The sequence below is a fragment of the Theropithecus gelada genome, chromosome 12, assembly GCF_003255815.1.
Source record: "Theropithecus gelada isolate Dixy chromosome 12, Tgel_1.0, whole genome shotgun sequence".
Lineage (NCBI taxonomy): Eukaryota > Metazoa > Chordata > Mammalia > Primates > Cercopithecidae > Theropithecus > Theropithecus gelada.
Window position 1 is genome coordinate 80,043,877 of NC_037680.1, and position 22,167 is coordinate 80,066,043.

The 22,167-nt window shown below is 41.7% G+C and overlaps 1 protein-coding gene across 11 annotated transcripts in view; it reads left to right on the forward strand.

Moving 5' to 3' along the window:
* The first annotated feature begins 2,092 nt into the window (after positions 1–2,092).
* Positions 2,093–22,167, forward strand: part of ABI2 (abl interactor 2) — a 109,434-nt gene continuing 89,359 nt past the window's right edge. For 4 of the 11 annotated variants that reach the window (XM_025404248.1, XM_025404249.1, XM_025404254.1 and 1 more), the window contains exon 1: positions 2,093–2,487. In XM_025404248.1, coding sequence (XP_025260033.1) covers positions 2,371–2,487 — 117 coding nt within the window. In that variant the 5' untranslated portion in view covers positions 2,093–2,370. The remainder of the gene's footprint in view (positions 2,488–22,167) is intronic. The other 7 variants (XM_025404252.1, XM_025404255.1, XM_025404256.1 and 4 more) reach the window with 2 other exon arrangements.

The following is a 22,167-nucleotide window of genomic DNA, read 5'->3' on the forward strand; positions in this document are numbered from 1 at the left end:
CCATCATGCCTGGCCTTGCCCTTTGATTTCTTCATAAGGAAACTAGGTCCAAAGAGATTGTCACTAATTAGAAAAAATACTAGAATCTTTTCCAGGTAATTTCTAGAATGATGAAACATCCCAGAGGAAAATTTGTTTTTTGGGCTAATTGCTAAGTAGTAGTTGAAAAAATGCTAGGTGGGAATAAGTAATGATGGGGGAAGTCTGTCTACCATTTAACTCACTTGATGGGCTTCTTCAAGTTCAACATTATTTTTTGATCTATTTAAGTTTAGTCTGAAAGAAAAGTTTGTTTCATCTAACATTTGTTTTATTCACTTGGTTATTCATATGTCTTATTCCTTGAAGCAAGCTGGTGTGTCATTTAAGTAACTACTCCTTTCCGTCACTCATGCTCTCAAACTAATGAATCTTAGTGTGTGTGACCCTGCAGCTTTTTTAAAACAAGTTCCTCACACTGAAGTTTGAGAACCACTACTACAGAAGATGGTTAAAGTGCCTAAGAATAAAACTAGTTGGACTAGACCAACATTTTCAACATCCTTTAATTTAGGTTCCACAGTGAAAACTCATACATTCTGCTAATGTATATATCATGAAGCCAATATAACATTAGAGTTTGCTCCAGAAATTTGTAATGATATGGTAAATTAAGTGATTTTTTTTTTTGAGACGGAGTCTTGCTCTGTCACCCAGGCTGGAGTGCAGTGGAGGATCTCAGCTCACTGCAAGCTCCGCCTCCCAGGTTCACGCCATTCTCCTGCCTCAGCCTCCCAAGTAGCTGGGACTACAGGCGCCCGCCACCAGGCCCGGCTAATTTTTTCTTTTTGTATTTTTAGTAGAGACGGGGTTTCACCGTGTTAGCCAGGATGGTCTTGATCTCCTGACCTCATGATCCGCCCGCCTCGACCTCCCAAAGTGCTGGGATTACAGGCGTGAGCCACCGCGCCCGGGCTAAAGTGACTTTTTTTGGAAAGTATGTTTCCTCATCATCTGAGTGAAAAAAAATTCACTGTAGGAGGGCCAAGAGATCACCAGATTAAGAACAGTGTTGAAACAATGGATCTTGTTCTAACTACACAAGTCTAAGATGGTACAGACTGGAGTCAACTTTGATTTTCCACAGCACAAATAAAGGTCATGGCTTCATATCTCAGCAATTGTCCGGAGTTTTAGTTTTTCCAGATTACACTGTGTGGGGTAGTCGGATTTAGGAAAACAAGACACAGCATCTGGAGAATAAAAACAATTATAACTCTGCAAGAACAAAATTCAAGAATCTGCCTTGAATTTTTGTAGCACTTAATGTTTCTTCAAGGTGTTTTCACGTAAACGTTGATTTTATCTATGTAACAGCCCTGTGAAGAAGGCAATTACTACTAGCAAAATCGTTTTCAAAATTTTAAATACCGAATCCATGAATAGGAAAAAGGACAGCGAAGTTGATAGCATTAGAGAAATGACAGAAAAGATGGTGAGCAAGCGATTCATAGAAATGGCAAACATGAAAAGCTGAGGCCCAGGGGTCCGCAAACCACAAGAGAAAGGGGCTAACCTGGCAGGGGAGAACGGCGTTAGTGGGGGAAGTGCAAAGAGGCAGGAGCGCAGGAAAGCTGGGGTTAGTAAACTGCAATTCACTGCAATAAAGAGGATGAGGTCAAATTTAAGAAAAATGAAGTCAGGTGGCATTGAAAGCTGCGTGGAAGTTTGTGAGTTTTATTCCTGCCCTGATGAAGTGTGATCTTTCACAGAGGAGGATCCCAAGAGTGGAGGCTGTGCCCTCCTTCGGCCTCCCGTCAGCGGCAGAGGGAGAAAAGACTCGAGAAGTTCCCCAGGCCGATAACCTCCATGGGGACAGAGCCGAGATGAGTCCCGGAGGAAGCCGGCGGGAAGCCAGCAGAGCAGGGTGGTGCGTTCCCACCGGACAAACAAAGGACGCCGGGAGGTGGGGGCTTCTCGAGTTGCTCTAGCGGTCGGCGGGCGGCGGAAGGGTTAACTGCGCCACCACCTCCCGCGCGCATCCCGGCTCCTACCCCCGCCGTCGCTAGGAGACGCCGGAAGTGGGGGAGGGGCCGGCGGCGCGGGCGAGGGTGGGAATCTTTTTCGGGCTCCCGGGGGCGGAGGAAGGGGAGCGCGCGTGCGCGCGCCCGGCCGTCGCCGCGGTGACCGTCCTCGCAGTCCGTCGGCTCGCGCCCCGCCCCCGTCGCCCCCTCCCCTGTCGCGCGCTGGGGCTGTTTCTCGCTCCTCCCGAGTTACCGCCGCCGTCGCCACCGCTCCTCCTCTCCCGGTCCTGGGTTTCTCTGGCGCTGCGGCCGCCGTTCCCTCTGCGAGCTGTGTGAGGAGGAGGAGGAGGAGGAGGAGGATGTGAAGATGGCGGAGTTGCAGATGCTGCTGGAAGAGGAAATCCCGGGGGGCCGCCGGGCCCTCTTCGACAGCTACACGAATCTGGAACGGGTGGCCGATTACTGCGAGAACAACTACATCCAGGTGCGAGAGCATCCCCCGCTGGGGCGCGTCGGGCCTCAGGGGGCGGTGAGGGACGCGTAGGGGACTCCCCCATGGGGGGCCGCGCGCCTCGGGGTGTGGGGCCGAGGCCGCCGCGGGGACACGGCCCGGCGGAGTCCCCGATGGGGGTGGGGAGCTGGGTGAGGGCTGGGGCTGGTGAATGGGTGGGAATCCTCCGGCTGGAGAAACTGCATTTTAAAAACCTTTTTAAAAGCCGTGAAGCAGTCCTCGGCGCGGTGCGTGTGTCGCGTCCCGCCTCCTCGCCGCTGCTGCCCTCGGCCGCCCCCGCACTCCGCGCCGGTCAGCGTTCCGGATGGCAGAGGGGGCGGAGAGTGGCATTTTCTGTTTGACGGAATCCTGCTCCCTCTTAGGGTAGGGGTGTCGCTTGTATTGACGGGTTACCTCCATCCCCCACATTCTGGACGATTTTTAAGGGGCTATCTTGCTGCAGAGTGAAGTGCTTCAGGCTTCAGTTTTCTGTTCCTGTGAATGCTTCAGAAACCCTTTCTTAATATTTTATGTTCTAAAGGGGATACGGTAGAAGAGCAGCAGTCTCTTGTTGGAAGTTAATGCCATTTTTCTCCCTGTGGAGAAGGATGGTGAGCTGACTCTCCCCTCCCTCCTGGTCCCGTTAGAATAGGCAATTTTCCTGGGGGTGGGAAGAGGACGGACTATGACTGTTTCTTAGAATTGGGAAGATGAACCTCCTGTTTTTTAAATTTTTTTTTTAATTATTATTTTTTACCGTGATGGATCGTTTGGCACAGGGGCTTATAGTGGTAGCGGCGTGTGTGTGGAGGCGGGGGATACTGGATGATACGAGATCCAGCTGCTCCTGGATGAAGCAAAATATTCTGTGGATTAAAGAAAAATCCTTCTTTAAACATTACTTGAAAGGATAGGAGGTTAAAATGCAGTTTGCAAAATCCAGCATCTTTTGCTTTTTTGTTAACGGTTATTTTGAATTATGGATTCTGCCTCCATTTTTTTTTCTTTCCCATTTAAATTCTCTTGGGATAAAGGTGGAAATGGAAGCAGTATGTTAAACTGTTTCTTCACAGTCCTTTTTTTTTTTTTTTTTTCCTTCCCCCCCCCCCCCTTCTTTTTTCCTTCTTTTTTTTTTTTTTTTTTTTTTTTTCCCCTGCTCCCACCTCCATCTCTCCAGGGATCTTTCTTTTTTCTTTTATTTTTGAGACACAATCTCGATCTGTAGCTCAGGTTGGAGTGCGGTGGCCCGATCTCGACTCACTGAAACCTCGGCCTCCTAGGTTTGAGCAAATTCTCGTGCTTCAGCTTCCCGAGTAGCTGGGACTACAGGCGCCCGCCACCAGAGCCGGCTAATTTTTGTATTTTTAGTAAAGATGGGGTTTCACCATGTTGGCCAGACTGGTCTCGTACTCCTGACCTCAAGTGATCCACCCACCTCGGCCTTCCAAAGTGCTGGGATTATAGGCGTGAGGCACCTTTCTTAACGTTAGCTGTATAGGAAAGCATTTTCATGTTTTAGTGTAAATTTTAAGAAACTGGTGTTACAATTTTATAGGTTCATAAGTTTTGTAATGGCCACATTGTTGATCATGGAAGTGAGATTTTGTTTGGTTAGACATACTATTATCTTGTAGACAACATTTATATTTGAAAATGAACCACAGTATAAACCTGTTCCCTCGAAAGAGGCAGTTGAGTATGGCTACTAGGAAAGGAATGTAGGCAAGGTTAATACAAAAACATACAAATGTCCACTTGTAAGGTACTTTGCTGATATGAGTGGGGTAGAAAAGATTTAGAGGTTCAGGCCTGGGCGACAAGAGTAAAACTATGTCTCAAAAAAAAAAAAAAAAAAAGGTTCAGTTGCTCAATGTTTCTCTAAAATTGAAAGTCTTTTATGGCCTAGAACTGTATGAGGGGTGGATGGTACATACCTAGTGTCTACAGAGTTTGATAGTCTAGTTAGTAGGAGAGGCTGATCTTGGAGGAAATTAATACCATGTAGTTAATTTACGCTCTGTAGTGCACTGCTGGTACCAAGGAGGACTGGAGGAAGCAATGCTCTTCTGAGGGAATTCACAAACTCTAGTAGAGGCAAAACCTAAAGGACTGAAGTGGTAATTCCATTGCCTTGTGCAGCATATTACGGGGAAAAAGTTGCAGGTCAGAAGAGAAATTGAGGGTGGAAAAGTGGATTGCAATTATTACCAGTAAGAAATAAAAAATAAGCAGATTTCTCTCTCTTTTGCAAGATGGTTTTTTGTTGTAATTTGAAGGGACAAGTTCCTCTTAAGTTATAATTGCTATATAAAGGTAAAAGGATAAGGATTATTAAAGCTGAAAGGTTAAAGGGAGCAGCAGTTGTCTTTTTAAATATTATATACATCTCCTGCAGTTGAAAAGAGAAAAATGTCACTACTATCAGTATCTGTTTTAGCAATGGGACTCAAAATTTAGTGTGGTGACATTTTAAAATTTAAAACATAAATATTGATTAATATTAATTTAATAGAAATGAACTTAGATTCTAAAATAGTTTATTTTTTCAATTTAGCATCTGAAGTAGATTTTACACTTTTTCTTTTTAGATTATCGTTTATTTTAGGATGCCTTGAGTATATAATTGGTAAACTCTGTCAGGATAATAGCTCTTACATGATTTGTTGGGAAAGTTGATAAATAGAACGTGGTGATAGTGGATTTGTGCTGATCCAGCTGTACATTTGGCTGAGCGCCTTGTGACTAAAGAACTGACTAGCAGGGGTTTTGATGCTGCCTGTGACCCTGCAATAGATGAAAATTAATTCACAGGATCAGTGATCAAATGGTCAATTTAGCCTCTTTTTTTTTTTTTTTTGAGACAGAGTCTCGCTCTGTCACCCAGGCTGTAGTGTAGTGGTGTGATCTCGATGTCAGCTCACTGCAACCTCCGCCTCCTGGGTTCAAGCGATTCTTCTGCCTCAGCTTCCCGAGTAGCTGGAGCTACAGGCATGCACCACCATGCTTGGCTAATTTTTGTATTTTTAGTAGAGACGGGATTTCCCCATGTTAGCCAGGCTGGTCTGGAACTCCTGGCCTCAGATGATCAACCCACCGCGGCCTCCCAAAGTGTTAGGATTACAGGCGTGAGCCACCGTGCCTGGCTAATTTAGCGTTATTATAGCATCATGTCTTAGCCACTAGCTCGAGTTAACTAACCCAACACTCATTTTATTGTGTGGAAATGTAATTTTTGCCTATAAAGTAGAAAAAAAATCTGTTTTTCATATGTAGTAAGTGTTTTTGTTCAGTGTTTTGGTTTTGTTTTGTTTTGTTTTGTTTTGTTTTGAGACAGAGTCTCACTCTGTTGCCCAGGCTGGAGTGCAGTGGTGTGATCTCGGCTCACTGCAACCTCCGCCTCTTGGGTTCAAGTGATTCTTCTGTCTCAGCCTCCCGAGTAGCTGGGAATATAGGCGCGCGCCACCACACCCAGCTAATTTTTGTATTTTTGGTAGAGACGGGGTTTTACTGTGTTGGCCAGGCTGGTCTTGAATTCCTGACCTCAGGTGATCTGCCTGCCTCAGCCTCCCAAAATGCTGGGATTACAGGGATGAGCCATCATGCCTGGGCTCAGTGTTCTTAAGTCACTGGTTTTATGCCTAGGAACATCAAAACATTTAAGGTAAATAACATTCTAAGTGTGGATTATATGAAAATTGAGCCAAGGAAGGGATATAATTGTGTTGTCCTGAAAATAATTGTACTCTGTTTAAATTGTTTGTGTCTTAGGAAAGTACCCTTCTGAAATACCGTCAGCATTAGGAGTGATCAGATAGTTCCTGTATTGAAACACACATACACACAGACACACACATACACACACACACACACACAAAATCTACAAATAGAGTAGGGTTGTAAGTAGCTGTTTTCTAGGTTACTAATGCAGTTAACATTAGAAATTAAGGCCAGGAGCAGTGGCTCATGCCTGTAATCCCAGCACGTTAGGAGGCCAAGGCCAGTGGATGGCTTAAGCCCAGGAGTTCAAGACCAGCCTGGGAAACATGGCGAAACCCCTTCTCTACAAAAAACAAAACAAAACAAAACAAAAACAAAAACTAACCGGGCCTGGTAGCATGCTTGTAGTCCCACATACTCAGGAGGCTGAGATGGGAAGATCACCTGAGCCTGGAAGGTGGAGGCTGCAGTGAGCCATGATCCCACCATTGCACTCCAGCTTGGATGACAGAGTGAGACTCTGTCTCCAAAAAGATGTTTAAAAATCTGTTCTTTTCCTTTTCTTTTTGCGACGGAGTTTTGCTCTTGTTGCCCAGGCTAGAGTGCAATGGCACGACTTTGGCTCACTGCTACCTCTGCCTCCAGGGATCAAGCGATCCTCGTGCCTCAGCCTCCTGAATAGCTGGGATTATAGGTGCATGCTACCACACCTGTATACTTTTTGTATTTTTAGTAGAGATGGGGTTTCACCATGTTGGCCAGGCTGGTCATGAACTCCTGATCTCAAGTGATCCACCCATCTCAGCCTCCCAAAATGCTGGGATTGTGTTAGTTGCCATGCCCGACCTAAATTTTTTTTTTTTTTTTTGAGATGGAGTTTTGCTCTTGTTGCCCAGGCTGGAGTGCAGTAGCACGATCTCAGCTCACTGCAGCCCCTGCCCCCAGGGTTCAAGTGATTCTCCTACCTCAGCCTCCCGAGTAGCTGGGATTACAGGCGCTTGCCAACACACCCAGCTCATTTTTGTATTTTTAGTAGAAATGGAGTTTCACCGTGTTGGCCAGGCTGGTCTGAAACTCCTGACTTCAGATGACCTACCCGCCTCGGCCTCCCAAAGTGCTAGGATTAGAGGTGTGAGCCACTGCGCCTGGCCCCCTAAAAGTCATTTTTAGTAAAAATTTAGACAGTTTCATTATTCTAACCTCTAGAAAATGGGATAGTCAAAATATTTTTTTCTAAAATATGATAAGTATTACTACAATTTGCTGATATTTATGAGATCGATTTTACTTTTTGCCTGTACAGAGGATTTAGTAGTTTGTAGAGACTTTTTTTTTGAGATACGTGTGAGACCGGTGTTTCTTTTCTTCATTTATTAATATACATATCTAGGCCGGGCACGGTGGCCCACACGTGTAATCTCAGCACTTTGGGAGGCTGAGGCAGACAGATCACGAGATCAGGGGATCGAGACCATCCTGGCCAACATGGTGAAACTGCATCTCTACTAAAAATACAAAAATTAGCTGGGTATGGTGGCGTGTGCCTGTAGTCCCAGCTACTTGGGAGGCTGAGGTGGGAGAGTCGCTTGAACCTGGGAGGCAGAGGTTGCAGTGAGCCAAGATCATGCCATTGCACTCCAGCCTGGTGACAGAGCAAGACTCTGTCTCAAAAGAAGAAGAAAAAAATTACAGGTATAATGCCTAATATGTTTGAAGGTGTCCAGGAATTAAAAATGTTTTGGTTAACTTGGAATCTGCGTTTTTGCAAATAGAAGAATTTTATTATAATATAGTTGTTTTGGTAGATGAAATAACTCTCTATTTGTTACTTTCCTGAAATCTGAAAAGCTAACTTGTTGATATGTACATTTTTGTTAGATAAAAGTTACTGATTTTTGTGAGTGACAGTTCACATAGATACACAGTAAAATCTTATTGTTTGGATTAAGAGTAGAATCATCCCATAATATGGATTTACTCAAAAGAGAAGAAATTAAGAATTTACCTTAAGTTTTTACCTGAAATGTATTTGAACAATAGGAGACATAGTAGTAGCTTTCCTTTTCTTCTCTTAATCAGTGTGGATACTCCCAGAGTTCACTAAAAACTTCATGAGAGGTTTACAAGGGGATATTATCAGTCAGTTTCATAAAAAGTAATTACTAAAATGCTATAAAGATTTAAAATTTTTATTTAATAAAAATAATTAGAATACATGCTCATTGTTGAAAAATTATTAGAGAATACAAGTAGATATTATGAAAGAAATGGAAAATTGCCCAATCATCTTGAATATATATCTGGTACTCATACTTTTAAATCTTTTTTGTATGCACAACTATATATCAATATTTTTGTAGAAATGGGTTTATGTTCTATATTCTGTACCTTTAAAAGAAACTTTTAAGGTTGCTGGGCTTGAGTTTCTTTTTAAATGGATGTCATATAGTATATTGGGAGGAGATTGGTTATATTTATAAGTCGAGTTCTGTATGTTCTTGCAAATGGGAGAATCTGAAAATACCTAGAATGAAGGAGAAAGAGGTCAGTTGAGAGTAAGGAGACTGAGTAGAATTTGGGAGACTGAATTCCCCATAGATTAAGATGACTCAACTCATTTGAAATTGATCAAGGTTTACCATTCCTCAAGAAATTAGTCCCTAACTCTCAGCAGAGACATTTGGTGAATAGATTTTCAGTGACAAATCAGTCATCCTCAAGACCTTTGACAAGATTGCAAAAACAGGCTAATTTATATTTGAGCCCCTTGCTCTTTTAAACATTTTGTCATTTGTACACTTCCTACACTTTCTTGTCCAATGAACTTAAGTGACCTCATAATTCCCGTTATTGATCCAAGGAATCCAGTCTCACCTCATTTCGCCCTTCCTTTTAGAACTTCCTGGTTCAAAATTGCTCTTTACCAAAATAATTAATTAATAAACTGTTCGTTTACTTTTTCTTTTTTGTTTTTTGTTTTTTTGAGATGGAGCCTCACTCCTTCACCCAGGTTAGAGTGCAGTGGTGTGATTTGGCTCACTGCAACCTCTAGCTCCTGGATTCAAGCAATTCTCCTGCCTTAGCCTCCTGAGTAGTTGGGATTACAGGTGTGCATCAGCACACCCAGCTAATTTTTGTATTTTTAGTAGAGACAGGGTTTCTCCATGTTGGCCAGGCTGGTCTCAAATTCCTGATCTCAAGTGATCAATCCGCCTCGGCCTTCCACAGTGCTGGGATTACAGGTGTGAACCATTGTGCCCAGCCTCATTTACTTTTTCTTCTTACCTTGGTATGGGTAATGTGTGAATGTATGATAGGTTTACTTTATTTAGAGTCACCTTTTCTCACCCAGAGAATAGTATATAAACCAAATTGATTTACTTATGTGTAAAATATGTAGTAGACATATATTTGAGCATGAGGTGCTTTTGGTGTTACTTTTTCTTTTAAAATGCAGGGAATTTAATAGTATGCAGTTTCAGTGTGTGTAAAGTAATCTTTTGGTGGATGAAGTGTATTTGGTGGATAATATGCTGTGATTTGCTTACACCCACCCCAAATCCATTTTGTAGCACCCTACTCACTGTCCAGAGATGCTGGGAAAAAAACAATAGAGAAGACAAAGCCAATCTAGACACCATTTGACTCTACCTTGTGAATATTCTGAAAGTTACATTAGGCTAGTTGTAGATTTTGTTTTTTAAGACAGAATCTCTGTCACCCAGGCTGGAGTGCAGTGGCACGATCTTGGCTTACTGCAACCTCTACCTCCTGGGTTCAAGCAATTCTTCTGTCTCAGCCTCCCGAGTAGCTGGGATTACAGGTGCATGCCACCATGCCTGGCTAATTTTTATATTTTTAGTAGAGACGGGGTTTCACCATATTGGCCAGGCTAGTCTCAAACTCCTGACCTTAGGTGATCCGCCTGCCTCAGCCTCCCAAAGTGCTGGGATTACTGTGTAAGCCACCGTGCCTGGCCTAGTTGTAGATTTTTGATAGCTTATGGTTGAATTTTTATGGGATTGGTTAATAGATTGGATTCATGAAGGAGCATGTAGGGCGACACCATTCTATTTTGGATTTTTCTTTTACTTTGTGTTTCCTTCCAGATACAAAGGTCCTAGAAAATGGAGTCATTTCTTAAACATTTCTGTATTTTCCCATTAGCCATAGGGTGTTCTACATGTAGTAGCCACTCATTAAATAGTTGCTGAATGTAAGAAATACAGATTTGAATATTCAAGAGCCTATGCACTGAATTATTTTTATTGCTTTATTTTTATTTTTTTTGAGACAGGGTCTCACTCTGTCACTCAGGCTGGAGTGTAGTAGCACGATTATGGGTCACTGCAGCTTGCACTCCCAAGCTCAAACAGTCCTCCCACTTCAGCTCCCAAAGTAGCTGGGACTACAGTCTTATGCCACCATGCCCAGCTAATTTTTTGTTGTTGTTGTTAGAGGTGGGCTCTCACTATGTTGCTCAGGCATAGCAACACCTGGGCTCAAGCAGTTGGTCTTGGAACACCTGGGCTCAAGCAGTTCTCCTGCGTTGGCTTCCCAAAGTGCTGGGATTACAGCTGTCAGCTGCCATGCCTGGCCTTGAATTATTTTATAAGTAGGATATAATTACCTGTAAATTTACCTTGCAAGTTTTTTCCTATTTGATTTTTTGAGTGACATTTATGTTCTGTAAAGTTTTACAATACTTTTCATATTTGCGGAGTTCATGCAAAGAGCATAGTTTTGCTCTTTTTTCTTAAACAAGTAATATACTTTGTAGAAAATTTGAATGATGTAACAGCTTTGTGTTGAATCATTTACAACATGAATTTTTTCTCATTTGATTTTTAAAGTCAGGTTTATTGAGGTTTAATACATATATGGAACAAATCACCCTTTTTAGGTGTAAAGGTTTATGAATTACGATAAACTTACATAGTCATGTAACCACCACAATGTAAAATTTTCCTTGTATCCTCTGTAGTCAGTCCTGTCCCTCCACTACTAGCCTTTGATAAACACTGGTATGTTTTCTGTCCCTCTAGTTTTTGCCTTTTCCAGAATGCCATATAAAGGGCATTATATAGTATAGAGCCTTTTGTGTTTGACTTCTTGGTACTAGAAGTCCTAATACGTTTGAAAATCATCAGTGTTACTGTGTTTTGTCAGTACTTCGTTCCTTCTTACTACTGAGTAATATTCTGTGGTATGAAAGAATCATAATTTGTTCATCCGTTCACCAACTGATGGATTTCTGGATGTTTCTAGTTTTAGGCAGTGGTGAATATAGCTATAAATATTTGTATACAGGTGTTGGTGCAACCTAAGTCTTCACTCTTTTGGGTAAATTTAAGGGAACAGATCCACTGTTGTACGCTGGTGACAGTGGATGTATCTGCATAGGCTGCATAGGCAGCGTTTGAACTGCATCTGATCTGACTCTTGGCAGAGCACCTTGTGATCCTCTTGGAATATGAGATTATGGGAAGTTTGTGAGGACCTTATGTGAAGCCCTTTCTCAATCTCTTCATCTGCCAAGGAAGCTGTACATGATAACAGTGCCTCATCACCTCCTGGTTCTGATGAGGTGAGGCTCTCCGTTGTACCCTTTTAAGTAGTAGCTGCAGGCTGTAAGACTTTTAGTTGCAGCATGGCATTGGCTCATCTGCAACAGAGTGTCATATCTATGTTGTAGTCACCTGGCTCCTTTTGTTTTGGTATTGCTCTGCTTTTTACTACTCTTTTACTACTCTTCCTTCTGCTCTCTATGTAAATGGTAGGCTTTCTGAACCTAACAAGCACTTGGGCAGGTCTATCACACTGCCTTCTCTTTGCCTTGACAATAAATATCTAATAGTGGGATTATTACCATATGGTAAGTGTATGTTTAGCTTTATACAAATTGCCAAACTCTTTTCCAAAAACGATGGTACCATTTGCGTTCCCACCAGCAAAGATCCAGTTGTTCTTCGTCTTTGTCAGCATTTGGTTTTGTCAGGTTTTAAAATTTTAGCTATTCTGTTGTTAGTGATGTCTCAAAGGCCATATATGACAAGCCCACAACTAACATCATACTCAAGCATGAAAAGTTGAAACCTTTTCCTCTAAGATCAGGAATAAGACAGTGGTGCCCAATTTCACTAGTTCTATTTAATCAAGTACTGCAAAATACTAGAAATCCTAGCCAGCCAGGTAGGAAAGAAAAATAAATAAAAGGCATCAAAATTGGAAGAAGTTAAATTGTCTTTGTTTGCAAATGACATGATCCCTTATGTATACAAAACCCTAAAGACTCCACCAAAACTGTTAGAACTAATTAACAAATTTAGTAAAGTTGTAGGAGACAAGATCAACATGCAAAAATCTGTTGTGTTTCTACATATTAACTGCAAACGATCTGAAAAAGAAATTAAGAAAACATTTCCATTTACAACGGCAGCAGAAAGAATAGAATACTTAGGAATAAATTTAACCAAGGAGGTGAAAGATTTGTACACTAAAAACTAAAAAACATTTATGAGAGTAATTGAAGAAGATGCAAATAAATGGAAAGATATCCTGTGCTCATGAATTGGAAGATTTGATATTGTTAAAATGTCCATACTACACAAACCCAACTATAGATTTAATGCACTCTCTATCAGTATTCCAGTGGTATTTTTCACAAAAATAGAAAGACCCTAAAAGTCATAGGAAACCACAAAAGACTTTGAATAGCCAAAGCAGTCTTGAATAAGAACAAAGTTGGAGGTATCATACTTCCTGATTTCAAACTATATTACAGAGCTCTAGGCCAGGCATGGTGGCTCACGCCTGTTATCCCAGCACTTTGGGAGGCCGAGGCAGCCGCATCACCTGAGGTCAGGAGTTCAAGACCAGCATGGCCAGCGTGGAGAAACCTCATCTCTACTAAAAATACAAAAATTAGCTGGGCATGGTGGCACATGCCTGTAGTCCCAGCTACTCAGGAGGCTGAGTTGGGAGAATCGCTTGAACCCAGGAGGTGGAGGTTGCAGTGAGCTGAGATCACGCCACTGCACTCCATCCTGGGCAACAGAGCGAAATTCTATCTCAAGAAAAGCTATAGTAATCACAGCAGGGTGTGACTGGCATAAAAGACACGTAGACTAATGGAATACAATAGAGCCCAGAAATGTACCCACATCTGTGCAGTCAACTAAGCTTTGATTAAGGCACCAGGTACGCAATGGGGAAAGGATAATTCAGTTAATGGCATTGGGAGAACTATATCCACATGCAAAAGAATGAAATTGGATCGTTATATTACACACACAAATTAGCTAGAAATGGATTAAAGACTTAAATGTAAGATCTGAAATTATAAAACTCTTGGATATGGGTCAGATGTTTGTTCCCTTCAGATCTCTTGTTGAAATGTGATTCCTAGTGTTGGAGGTGGGTCTTAGTGGGAGATGACTGAATTATGGGGGCAGATCCCTCATGGATGGTGTAGCACCATCCCCTTGGTGATAAGTGAGTTCTTGCTTGCTTCACGTGAGAACTGGTTGTTTAAAATTAGTCTGGGAGCCCCCCCACCATGTGACATGCTGGCTCCACTTCTGCCATGATTACACCTCACCAGAAGTACCTGCCAGCACTATGCTTTGTGTAAAGCCTGCAGAACCAAGAGCTGATTAAACCTCTTCTTTATAAATTACCCAGCCTTAGATATTCCTTCATATGATCATAAGAATGGACTGATACACTCCTAGAAGAAAACACAGGGGAAAAAGCTCCTTGATACTGGTCTTGGCAATGGTTTTTATGAATATGACACCGAAAGCACAGGCAACAAAAGCAAGAAAAGATGAGAGTGACTACATCAAACTTAACGGCTTCTGCACAGCAAAGGACACAAAATGAAAAGACAGTGTATGGAATGGGAGAAAATGTGCAAACCATACATCTATCTGATAAAGGGTTTATATCCAGTATGTGTGTGCGTGTTTGTGTATGTGTGTATATATGTGTGTGTGTGTGTATATATATATATATAAAGGACTCATACAACTTAATAGCAAGGAGGTGGAGAAAAGAGAATCCTTGTATTCAGTGGGAATGTAAATTGGAACAGCCATTTTGAAAAACTGGTTCCAGCGGGGGCGTGGTGGCTCATGCCTGTCATTCAGCACTTTTGGAGGCCGAGGCTGGTGGATCACCTGAGGTCAGGAGTTGAAGACCAGCCTGGCCAATATGGTGAAACCCTGTCTCTCCTAAAAATAAAAAAATTAGCTGGGTGTGGTGGTGAGTGTCTGTAGACCCAGCTACTCTGAAGGCTGAAGCAGGAGAATTGCTTGAACCTGGGAGGCAGAGGTTGCAGTGAGCCGAGATCATGCCACTGCACTCCAGCCTGGGCAACAGAGCAAGACTCCGTCTCAAAAAAAAAAAAGAAAAACCAGTTCTCCCTAAAATTAAAAATAGGACAAACATATATCCCACTTCTGGGTATATATCCCTAGGGAATGAAATCATTATCTCAGAGAGACGTCTGCACACCCATGTTTATTTCAGCATTATTCATGGTAGCTAATATATGGAAACAACCTAAGTGTCAGTGGATGAATGGATGAAGAAAATGTGTACTGTATGCACGGTTTTCCCTCAGTCTACATGGGGCGTTGGTTCTAGGATCCCCAAGCATACCCAAATCTACATGTACTCAAATCCTGCAGTCACCCCTGTGGAACGCGTGTATATGAAAAGTCATCCATCCATCTGTATATGTGGATGAATACCGTATTTGGTTGAAAATAATCTGTGTATATTGGACCACACAGTTCAAGGGTCAACTGCATATATAATAGAATATTATTCAGCCATAAAAAGAAGGAAACCCTACTATTTGTGACAACATGGATGAACCTGGAGAACATTATGGTAAGTGAAATAAGCCAGGCACAGAGAGACAAATACCGTATGATTTCACTTACATGAGGAATCTAAAAAGTTGAACCCATAGAATGAAGCAGAGAATAGAATGGTGTTTGCCAGGGGCCATTGGGAGGTGGGGAGAAATGGGGAGATGTTGGGCACAGGGCACAAGTTTGTGTTATAGGATGAATGTGTTTTGGGGGTGTAATGTACTATGTAGTAACTATAGTTAATAATATTGTATACTTGAAATTTACTAAGACAGTCAGTGTGTATATATATGTGTGTGTGTGTTTGTTTTTTTTTTTTGAGACAAGATCTTTTTCTGTTACCCAGGCTGGAGTGCAGTGGCATGATCACGGCTCACTGCAGCCTCACCTCCCCAGGTTCAAGTGATCCTCCCACCTCAGCCTTCCGAGTAGCTGGGACTACGTGCGTGTACCACCACACATTGCTAATTTTTGTAGAGACAGGGTTTCGCCCTGTTGCCTAGGCTGGTCTCGAACTCCTGGGCTCTACCCATCCACCCACCTTGGCCTCCCAAAGTGCTGGGATTATAGGTGTGAGCTACTATTTGCCTGGTCAAGGGTAGATTTTAAGTGTTCCCACTCCCCGCCCCCACCAAAGATAATCAAGAAATGATTATCTTGATTGTGATAACTATTTTACAGTTTATATGTGTATCATGTCATCATGTTGTACACTTTAAATATATACAGTTTTTGTCAGTTATACCTCAGTAAAGCTGGGGGGAAAAAAAAAAACCCCAAAGCAAACTGAAGCAAAACCAAACAATATTGCCTACAAGCCACAAGCGATCAGCATCTAGCCTTGACATCATCTCCTGTTATACTCCCGTACCCTTCTTTGTTCACTCAACTTCAGCCACTTTGGCTTCCTTTTCTTGAACATACCAGGCATACTTCTGCCTCGGGGTCTTTTTACTTTGTACTTGTTATGCCCTCTGCCAGGAGTACTCTACTCCAAGATAGTTACATGATTGGTTCTTTTACTTCAAGCTTTTGCTGATACATCACATTCTTGGTGACCCCTTCTTGGTTACTCTGTGTAAAATTATAACATACTCCTGCCACTTGCTCACTCTCCCCTTGCTTATACTTATCTTTCCATGCTTTTTTTACCCCTACATATTTTCTTTTAACATACAGTGTATCTTATTTATTTGTGTGTTTTCCCTCCCTGGTAAGTGAGGGCAGAGATTTTTGTCTCTTACTCATTTCCAGTACCTGGAACAGTGCCTGGCACAAAATAGGCACTCCGTAAATATTTGCTAAATGAGCAAATTAGATCTTTTCTAGTAATTATTAGAAAATGTCTGAGGGCAGTGAAATAAATTAGTTTTGGGCCAGGCACAATGGCTCACTCCTGTAATCCTAGCACTTTGGGAGGCTGAGGTAGGCAGATTGTCTGAGCTCAGGAGTTTGAGACCAGCCTGGCCAACATGGTGAAACCCCATCTCTACTAAAAACAAAAAAATTTATCCGGGTATGTTGGTGTGCACCTGTAGTGCCTCGGGAGGCTGAGGCACAAGAGTCGCTTGAACCCGAGAGGTTGCAGTGAGCCTAGTTTGCACTACTGCATTCCAGCCTAGGCAACAGAGTGCGGCTCCATGTCAAAAAACAAAACAAAACAAAACAAAAACTTAGTTTTGCAAATTTGAAGAGTTGATAGATTTATGCTCTGGAAAATGAAAGTTGGCAAATACTTTTTATTTGTCCAGAATATTTAATGTAGATATGGCCAACAGAATTGACACTAATATTCCACATATGGTTGGTGCTTTAGAATTAAACAGTTTATTTACAGTTACTTAGTGCAGGACTTAGTTGATAATGGAAGATCATCAAATGTCTGAATTGATCTACAGCTTCCTGGGAGGTGTAAGCAAGGGAGATATTCCTATTATAACAAATTAGATGAGTCAACTCAAGTTTACCTCTGACTCTGCTAAACTAAAATTCTGTGAAGAGAGGAATTATGTTCATTTTTTTTTTTTTGCTTGTTATGTCCTCATTTCTTAGTGTTCAATAAATTTTTGTTGAGTAAAATGAACTTATGATTCATACCATTTATTTTATTATATGTTTTTTTCCTTCCTGGTCATTCAAAAATCTTTATTGAGCATCTTTCCATTCTGTGAGGTCAGTGGTAAGTAACTCATGGACCAAGTCTAGTTCTGTTACCACTTTGATTTCTATGAAGAGTCTTTGTTGTAAATTTTGAATTAATGAAGTTGAATTGCATATAATATGGGACTATTTTTTTGTTTTTCTTGCTATTATGTGGCCTTACCCACTTATCTGTTGAAGACTTTGAATAAAGGCAAGGAGATAGGTTGTTAGGAACCTACGAAACAAAGTTGAATAGGGGAAGCCAACAAGGGATGCCAGCTTCTTTCAATATGTAGTACCAAAGTCTTCTGCCAGGAGATAGTGCTTAAATAGTGATTCCTTGTCTCCCTCAAAACCTTTTATTTATTTAATTATTTATTTATTTATTTATTTATTTATTTTTGAGACAAGGTCTCACTCTGTCATCCAGGCTGGAGTGCAGTGGCATGATCTCAGCTCACTGCAGCCTCTGCCTTCTGGTCTCAGGCACTCCTCCTGCCTCAGTCTCTCTAGTACTACTGCTGGGATTGCAGGTGCGTGCCACCATGCCTGACTAATCTCCTTTAAAACCTTTTATTCTGAATCTAGAAGAGCAGTCTAGGCTGACAAAAAAAAATTTAAATTGCTTGGCTTGATATAATGCTTATACACACACATATACACACACATCTCACTATTTTTGAGAGAAAAGAAGTTTAAATTTATTGACATGAAATTTATATTATTTCTAGTTTTTTAATCATGCATTTGTTTATAATGTATTAACATGAATAATTATGAATTTTATTCATGTGTAAATAATAGTCTATACCGTTAACAAAAGACCATGAGATCTGTGGAAGAAGAAAAAGGAGAGCTTTATTTCCTGTAGAGGATTACAGCCTGCATATTGGGAAGTGGAGCCTCCGGCCAAAACTAAAAGCAAGCGGCAGGCCGAGGCAGGCGGATCACCTGAGGTCAGGAGTTTGAGACCAGCCTGGCCAATGTGGTGAAACCTTGTCTCTACTAAAAATACAAAAATTAGCTGGATGTGGTGGCACACACCTGTAGTCCCAGCTACTCGGGAGGCTGAGGCAGGAGAATTGCTTAAACCCGGGAAGCAGAGGTTGCAGTTAGCTGAGATTGCGGGACTGCACTCTAGCCTGGAGGACAGAGCGAGACTGCGTCTCAAAAAACAAAACAAAAAAATTAATGTGAGCAGGTTAGTTTGTGGTACAAACATGTTATGTGCATGTAATGACAAGGCATTATATTTGAGGTTTTTTTCGTTCTTTTGAAATGAGTGATTAAAGACCGAATTTCTAGGGCTATTTATTTCTTTATTTTTGAAATAGAGATGGGATTGCCCAGGCTGATCTCCAACTCCTGACCTCAAAGACATCCTTCTGCCTGGGCCTCCCAAAGTGTTGAGATTACAGGTGTGAGCCACTGTGCCCAGCCCTTCAGAGTTACTAATGAGGTTTAAAAACATGTTTTTAGAAGTAGATTTAAAACTCTCTGATTAATTGAGATTGGTTTAATACTATTTGATGTTATTTGCATATAGGCTCTTCTGACAAAAATATGTTAATTAAATCATGTCCTCTTTGGCCACTAATCAGGTGCCCTTTCTGCCTTTCCAAAAGTAACAGTTTTTGTCCAAGTTAGTTAAAGCACTGTTTCTTGGTGTATGTGGTGGCTCACACCTCTAATCTCAGCACTTTGGGAGGCTGAGGTGGGAGGATTGCTTGAGCCCAGGAGTTTGAGACTACCCTCGGCAAAAAGACGAGAGACCCCATCTCTACAAAAATTATAGAAATTAGCTGGATATAGAGGTGTGTGATGGTGTGCCAGCTCCTTGGGAGGCTGAGATGGGAGGATTCCTTGAGCTCAGGGGGTGGAGGCTGCAGTGAGCACAGAGGCTGCAGTGACCCTTGATAGTGCTTGAAATGTCAGATGTTACTATTCATTTATATATTTCCATTTGGTTCTTACTCCATGGTAAACCTTTGTGCTTAAACTTTGTTTAGAGACAGTCTTATTGAGCAGCTTAAGTTGTATCATCTTACAATTATAAGAAAATACTATAGGCCATTAATATTATTCATAGAAAGGAAACAATCTTTAATAATAAAACCCCAACAATGCCAGTAATTGCTTTAAAGTACTAATGGTGTATTTCCTGATGAAAATAATCAAGAACAATTTAATTTTTAAATAAATATATATATTTTTCCTTTTTTTTTGAGACAGAGTCTCTCGCTCTGTTGCCCAGGTTGGAGTGCAGTGGCGCGATCACGTCTCACTGCAACCTCTGCCTCCTGGGTTCAAGTGATTCTTGTGCCTTAGCCTCCTGAGTAGCTGTGATTACAGGGGACTGCCGCCACACCCGGCTAATTTTTGCATTTTTTTTTTTTTTTTTGAGATGAATTTTCACTGTTATTGCCCAGGCTGGAGTGCAATGGCGTGATTTTTAGAGGTGAAGCCAGCAGGGCTTCTGGGTCGGGTGGGGACTTGGAGAACTTATTCTGTCTAGCTAAACGATTGTAAACACACCAATCTGCGCTCTGTGTCTGCTAAAGGTTTGTGAATGCACCAATCAGCACTCTGTGTCTAGCTAAAGGTCTGTAAATGTACCAATCAGCACTCTGTAAAATGGACCAATCAGCAGGAAGTGGGCAGGGCCAAATAAGGGAATAAAAGCTGGCCACGGAGCTAGCAGTGGCAACCCACTGGGGTCCCATTCCACGCTGTGGAGGATGCCTTCTTAGCTCTTCCGTGATAAATCTTGCTGCTGTTCACTCTTTGGGTCCGCACTACGTTTTTGAGGTGTAACACTCACCGTGAAGGTCTGCAGTTTCACTCCTGAAGCCAGCGAGACCAGGAACCCACCGGGAGGAATAAACAATTCCAGAGGCGCCACCCTTTAAGAGCTGTATAACACTCACTGTGAAGGTCTGGTCTGCAGCTTCACCCTGAAGTCAAGCGAGACCACAAACCCACCGGAAGGAAGAAATTGCAGACACCTCTGAACATCTGAAGGAACAAACTCGGGACACACCATCTTCAAGAACTGTAACATTCACTGCGAGGGTCTGCGGCTTCATTCTTGAGGTCAGGGAGACCGAGAACCCACTAGAAGGAACCAATTCTGGACACAGTCTTAGCTCATTGCAGTTCTCCTCCTCCTGGGTTCAAGCGATTCTCCTGCCTCAGCCTCCGGAGTTGCTGGGACTACCAGCGCTCGCCACCATGCCTGGCTAATTTGGTATTTTTAGTAGAGATGGGGTTTCACCATCTTGGCCAGTCTGGTCTCAAACTCCTGACCTCAGGTGATCCACCCACCTCGGCCTCCCAGAGTGCTGGCATTGCAGGCGTGAGCCACCGTGTCCGGCCCTAATTTTTGTATTTTTAGTAGAGATGGGATTTCACCACGTTGGCCAGGCTGGTTTCAAACTCCTTACCTCTAGTGATCCGCTGGCCTTGGCTTCTCAAAGTGCTGGGGTTACAGGTATGAGGCACTGTGCCCGACAGTATTTTCTTTTTTGATCAGATGAGTTTTGCTTTCGACAAAAATTTGCTTCTGGCTGGGCACGGTGGCTCACGCCTGTAATCCCAGCACTTTGGGAAGCCGAGGCGGACAAATCACCTGAGGTCAGGAGTTCGAGACTAGCCTGGACAACATGGTGAAACCTCGTCTCTACTAAAAATAAAAAAAAAATAATAATAAAGAAAAAAGAAAATTGCTTGTAATTCTATATTGAATCCAAATGAGATTTTAGAATAGTAAGTGCTTTCCCAACTATTTAAATCTTTGAAAAGTTTAGTGTTGCATATGAGCAAACCAGATAGGTCTACCAGATACTATTTTGGTTTTTGGTATATTTTTCAGGTTTTTGCTAACAACCACAAAAGACGGTTTTTTTTTTTTTTTTTTTTTTTGTATATTAGAGGAAAATATTTCTGCAGCTTGGGAATATATGGGACTAATAAGCATGTGTATCACCAGTGTGTATGATACCATATTACTGCCCAAATGAACACATCAGCTATGAGAAGGAAGGTGAGAATTTGAGAAATACTGGTGTGTGTTTTGGGTTTATCCGTTACTGGAGTTACACATTTTCCCTTGTCATAATTCTTATAGCTTTTAGCTCTTCCTTATAGTCCACTGAGTTGAATTAACTCTTTTTCCCCCACCACATTTAACTCTAGGGGGTGTCAACTTGTGCTGTTCTCTTCCTCATTCCATGTTTCTGTTGTCTTTTAGTTAACATCTTGTCTTTGAGGGAAACAAATTAATTTCTTTAAGGGAAGTGAATTAAATACTTTGAGGGAAAGAGGAAAAAGAGAGCAGGGACAAAATAATAAACCCGTGGCCAAAGGAGGGTATCTATGATAAAATGTCATTCTTTTATTTTATCTTATATTCTTGCAGTGCTAGCTGTTAAAATGGACCCAGTAGACCTTAAATCTAGCCCCTTGTTTTTGCTGCCCCACTTCATGTGCTATAATGCATTTTAAAATTTATTCAAACATTCATTTCTTATGAACTTGAATTTGTTTTAATTTTGTGTAGTTTTTCCTTATTTAGGAAGGACTTTGTATTCTTGTGTGAGTTTCATATAATAGAGTTTGAAACTAAGCTATTAAGCTACGATGATTGCCCTAACATGTGTATCAGGTACTTTTTTGTGTTGTAGTTGGTTTTATTGGAGCCATTGCGTGTCTCTAACAGGGTAATGAGTCATCATATAGAAAGCAAGGAAGTGATGGATTTGGTCTCTGGTCACACCATAGAAGTGAGTTGTGTAACTCATTTTTTGCTCTATTTTTCCATCTGAAAATGGGAAGGAATATATCCCGACTCCCAGTTTATGCAAGTTTTGTTAATAGATAAAGGTGCACTGGTTTTCTTTTTTTTTTTTTTTTTTTTTTTTTTTTTTTTTTTTTG